Here is a 4648-nt window from a genome sequence, read left to right as displayed (position 1 = left end):
ATCTGAGATCGGCTCGATTTGAGAAAGGGGAAAACATTTAACCAGATTAAAAAAAAAAACCCTGGGTGGATTTTTATCATTATAGGGTGGTTGTGTACACACACTGCCAACACACATTTCAGTTCAAACAACTTGTAAAAGTGCATGTAGCATCCTATGACCCCTTTAAATAAATAGGCCTACATTTGGAAACAGGTGCAGTTAGTCGCCGGCGTCAGTTGCAAATCCTATTATAAAAGTAATCTTTGTGAGGACGACTGGCAAAAGCTGGTCTTAAATTCTTTAGACACCGCACACTAAACACAGACTGAAAACACTGACTGAGCCTTCATTCATAATCGGCCTGACACTAGTAGTGTGTTCATGGCTTACCGAATGAACCGGATCAGCCTGTGCTTGGAACTGAAAAGTCTTACCGTTACTTGCGGGCTGATGGATGGGTTCTCTCCTGCATCAGTGCAGGTTTTTAAGTCCTTTTTAAAGAATTATGTATTGCTGCTGTTTTTCTTACATTTTCTAACACACAACTGCAAATTATAGGCTAACTGAATGGGTGAACACACACAAATTCACAGGCACGACATGCCTGAGACAGCTTGGATAACACCTAATTGCTGTCAAACTCATCAAGGATTATGCAAAAACACATTTTATCTATTTTAGTATTTGAGATGTTGTAATAGTTTTGTAATTGTGTTAAAACAGATTAAACAACAATTATTTAACAAATATTATATTTGTAGCTATAATAAACCGGGGGGAGGGGGCTATTTATCCTAATGGGCGGGCCTATGCCCGTCAGGCCCGTCAGCTGGCTACGGCTCTGGGCCACACTAACAAGACAGGAAGCAATGAAGAGATCAATTACACTGACACAAATGGCAACTCCTCTTAACTACAATAAACTACTGCAATCAGGCAACATGCCATGACTGTTCCTTCAAAATCAAGCACTGTGAAACTTGCTACACAAAACACAAGCACACTGTTCATTACATGGATCTCTAGATGATCTCCAGTCCTAGTAGAGCAAGAATGTTTACCTTCTGGCCTGGGCTTTGGCTTCTCCAAACTGCCATCTTGCATCAGTTCAAAGGAAAATGAAACATTGTGCACCTAATGCATACAATGCAAAACAACACTGTGATTAAGTGACAATGAGAAATTAACAATTTTAATTCAAATAAAATTGAATGTAAATAACGTATAATATATTGGTCCATGAACCCCCAGGAGTCTGTGAAGGTCCATGGACAGATAAATAAAACATAAAGGATTTTCTTTAGGCTTTTATTTACTTTAGATTTACTTTAGGCTTTTATTCACATATAAACATTGATCAGTACACATACAAAGGGAACATCAAATATGGAAAATTAAAGGGCAAATGTGCTTGCTTGAGGTTTGTTGCATGTCACGCAATCAAGTTTAAACTTCCACAAGAATCAATGAAGTTTGTTCTTGCATGCATGGTTGAGCTGCCATTCATGTGCTCTATGTATGTGCGCTAATCAGTGCATATAGAAGACTTGGATTATACAGCTTGATTCATATGGATTACTTTTTAACAATGCCTTTATGAACTTTTTGAAGCTATTCCAGCCTCACTTTTCTCCTCCAGTTAAAAAAACTATCAATAACATTCTAGATTTTTTTTCTTGTTCAAGACATTTTACTTATTAGAAATAAGTCACAATACATAAGTAGAGTTGGTAGCAATTTCTGTTTTCTGCGAAAGGTTATTATGTGTTTAAATTATTAACCATAATTTCACAGTAATTTAGAGTACCTTATGATCAAAATTTTCAGGGATGAGGAAGAAGTTATAGAGGGGCACAAAGTATCCTTCTAGGAGTCCCATCAGTAAGACCAGGTACACGCCATCCGCAAACTGGAGGAGATCACAAAACTGATCAAATTCATTTCAGTTTTTGGATATCTCTCTACTGATATTCAAGTCAAGTTGACTCATGATCACGTTACCTGAGTTTCCAGCTCGGATACCTCCAGATTCAACTTGTTTAAGTGCTTGTTCACAAATGTGATAAGAGTCTAAAAAAAGACCAAGAGATCAGAGTCAAAGAGTCAAAGCTCTCCGTTTGTAAAACGTCTCAAGAAATAGTGTGTAATCTGCACTTGCCTTTTTCACCACATTCAGTTTATCTGGCGCATGGTCAAAAAGTGTATCAAAGGCATCTCGCTCTGTGAATAAGACATGATTTCTTATATGCAAGGCAGCACTAGAGAATTTAAGTCAAATTGTATTTTTATCACTTTACAAAGCATGTTAAGATGAACAGTGGCCCAAAAAAGCATTCGGACACTGAAGCTAAAAATGTCAGAAAGTATTAGATATTAAAAAAAAGATAGTAAACCTTTTCTCAAAACCAGTAGGCAATTAATTTGACCAACTGGTCTCAAGGTGACTTTGTCTATGACTTAATGTATCAGTCTTAAAGTCAGTTCTTAGCAAGTCTCAACTCTCAGTTTGACAACCATAAAGTATCTGTATACTGTTTGTCTCAGTTTTGAGAAGCATATCCATTGGTTTATCATTTAAAACCAGTATTTCTGGTGCAGCACCATTATTTTACAAAATATTTGTTTTTTCTAATTTTGCTGCTCTGCACAACTACTTATTTTTTCTGTCCATGTTTGTTATATATTTTTTCATAAAATTATATAACTATATAATTAATATTACTTAAATATTTTATTAAAGGGGTCATATGATGCAATTTCAATTTTTCCTTTCTCTTTGGAGTGTTACAAGCTCTTGGTGCATAAAGAAGATCTGTAAAGTTGCAAAGACTAAAGTCTCAAATCCAAAGAGATATTCTTTATAAAAGTTAAGAGTCAACCACGCCCTCCTAAAACGCCTTGTTTAAACACGCCCCCACACACCTTGTTTAAACACGCCCCCACACGACGCCCTCTACGTCACGATGTTGGAAGATTTCGTGAAGGCGCTGTGTGTTTCGTTGTGAAAGCGAAACTACTTTGTTTGGCCTTCCAAAAGAGGACGATATCTGCTTCGTCATGCCTAGAGCTGATCCGTGCTGGTTGCTGAGGAAATACATCAACTTCGCGCTGTGGATCGCTGGATCGGCTTTCACCGTGGACGAAGCAGAGTCCAGCCCGGGGTCGTCACATGTGGTTGCCGCAAGCCCGCCTGTCGCTCCTTCGTCAAATCCGCTGGCCGCGCCGTTCTCAAGCCCCGCCCACCACCGCTCACTCTAGGCCGCCGGCCTCCGCTCACGCTAGCCCGCCGTGTGTTTCGTTGTGAAAGCGAAACTACTTTGTTTGGCCATCCAAAAATGGACACGACTAGAAATCAGTGGTTAAGTTGTATTTACAACACTGTTCCAGAACACTTCAACCCAAATATTCAGATGTGTGCAGCACATTTTATGGAGGACTGTTTCCTGATCCTGGAAAAGTAGACTACAATGCCGGCTGTTCTGACTCACAGACTGTAAGTACGTTTTTTATATTTAAAGAATTTGCCACTGACGATTCAAACTAAGTACATTTTTTATATTTAAAGAATTTGCCACTGATGATTCAAACGCGAGTTTTGGGCAGTGTAGAGTAGCGCTTGGTTGTCATTTCTCCGATCACAAATGCAGACATTGTTTTTTGTTTACGCGGCACGATGCAACGCAACGCGTAAAAAGACAGTATAAGTCATTATAATCAGTAATTATGTCCCCACTGGATGCAACAAATGCCTCGTTTATAATGGGTTTTAATGTTTTTGAATCATTGCTCCGGCCTGACAGCACAGGGCATCATCACAGTATGGTAAGGGACGTAACATTTCCGTCACACGCTTGAGGTATTCGGCCAATCACAACACACTGGATAGCTGGCCAATCAGAGCACACCTCGCTTTTCAGACCGATGAGAATTATTATTTTTATTATTAGAAATTAAAAAAAATAAATCTAAATATATATTTAGCTATTTTAAATTTAATACATCTAAATATCTAATGTAGTGGCATTAGTGCGGCTTAATTGTGAAAATATTTTTCGGGCCACTGTATATTAATTTAAGATGTGCAAATTAAATATAATACACACCATATCTTCCAGACGATGCCCTATGAGGAAGGAAAAAAACATTATTATTTCAGTATCAATTTGAGAAACAAAAGAGATCAACAATCTATTTATGTTTGAATGAAAGTGTTTTACAAACAGTTTAAATGGCAAAATAATAACCAAATTCAGAGGGGCGTATCAAGAGTGCCAGGATGAAAGGCAAACAAAAAGATTAGGGGGGAAGAGGATGCTCCAGTCCCAAGAGTGGGCCGATCAACAGAACTGGGTTCCAGAATAATGGCCTAGTGGAAGTCTGCCCAGCAGCGGCTCGCCTCCACACAGTCAATTCTGCCCAGGCAGAGGCATGTCTCAGCAGCTGCTGCCCGAGTCCACATCAGCAGCCAAGGAGCTGCTCTCTGCCTTATCTCTCAAGCTAATTTGAGCCCGCTGGACCGCTGTTAATCAGCAGCAGCAGTGGAGAGCTGGAAGAGCAAGAGCTCCGGTGCTCAACCTCTAGAACCACTGCAAAGCTGCTCAGAAGCAGGAGGATCCAGCTCACAACCGACACACACACACACACACACACACACATGTTGGTATTG

General features: G+C 39.4%; 1 protein-coding gene across 1 annotated transcript in view; it reads right to left on the bottom strand.

Moving 5' to 3' along the window:
• Window positions 1-4648, bottom strand: part of LOC107730072 (alpha-parvin) — a 21197-nt gene that overhangs the window by 5286 nt on the left and 11263 nt on the right. Inside the window, exons 8-12 of the mRNA XM_016540804.1 lie at window positions 4086-4105; window positions 2141-2202; window positions 1984-2052; window positions 1790-1891; window positions 1044-1116 (exon numbers count right to left, since the gene is read on the bottom strand). Of these exons, the coding sequence (XP_016396290.1) occupies window positions 1044-1116; window positions 1790-1891; window positions 1984-2052; window positions 2141-2202; window positions 4086-4105 (326 nt within the window). The remainder of the gene's footprint in view (window positions 1-1043; window positions 1117-1789; window positions 1892-1983; window positions 2053-2140; window positions 2203-4085; window positions 4106-4648) is intronic.

Source organism: Sinocyclocheilus rhinocerous, unplaced genomic scaffold (assembly GCF_001515625.1).
Source record: "Sinocyclocheilus rhinocerous isolate Xijiao unplaced genomic scaffold, SAMN03320098_v1.1 scaffold878, whole genome shotgun sequence".
Classification (NCBI taxonomy): Eukaryota; Metazoa; Chordata; class Actinopteri; order Cypriniformes; family Cyprinidae; genus Sinocyclocheilus; species Sinocyclocheilus rhinocerous.
This window is presented reverse-complemented; position numbering and strand designations above follow the sequence as displayed.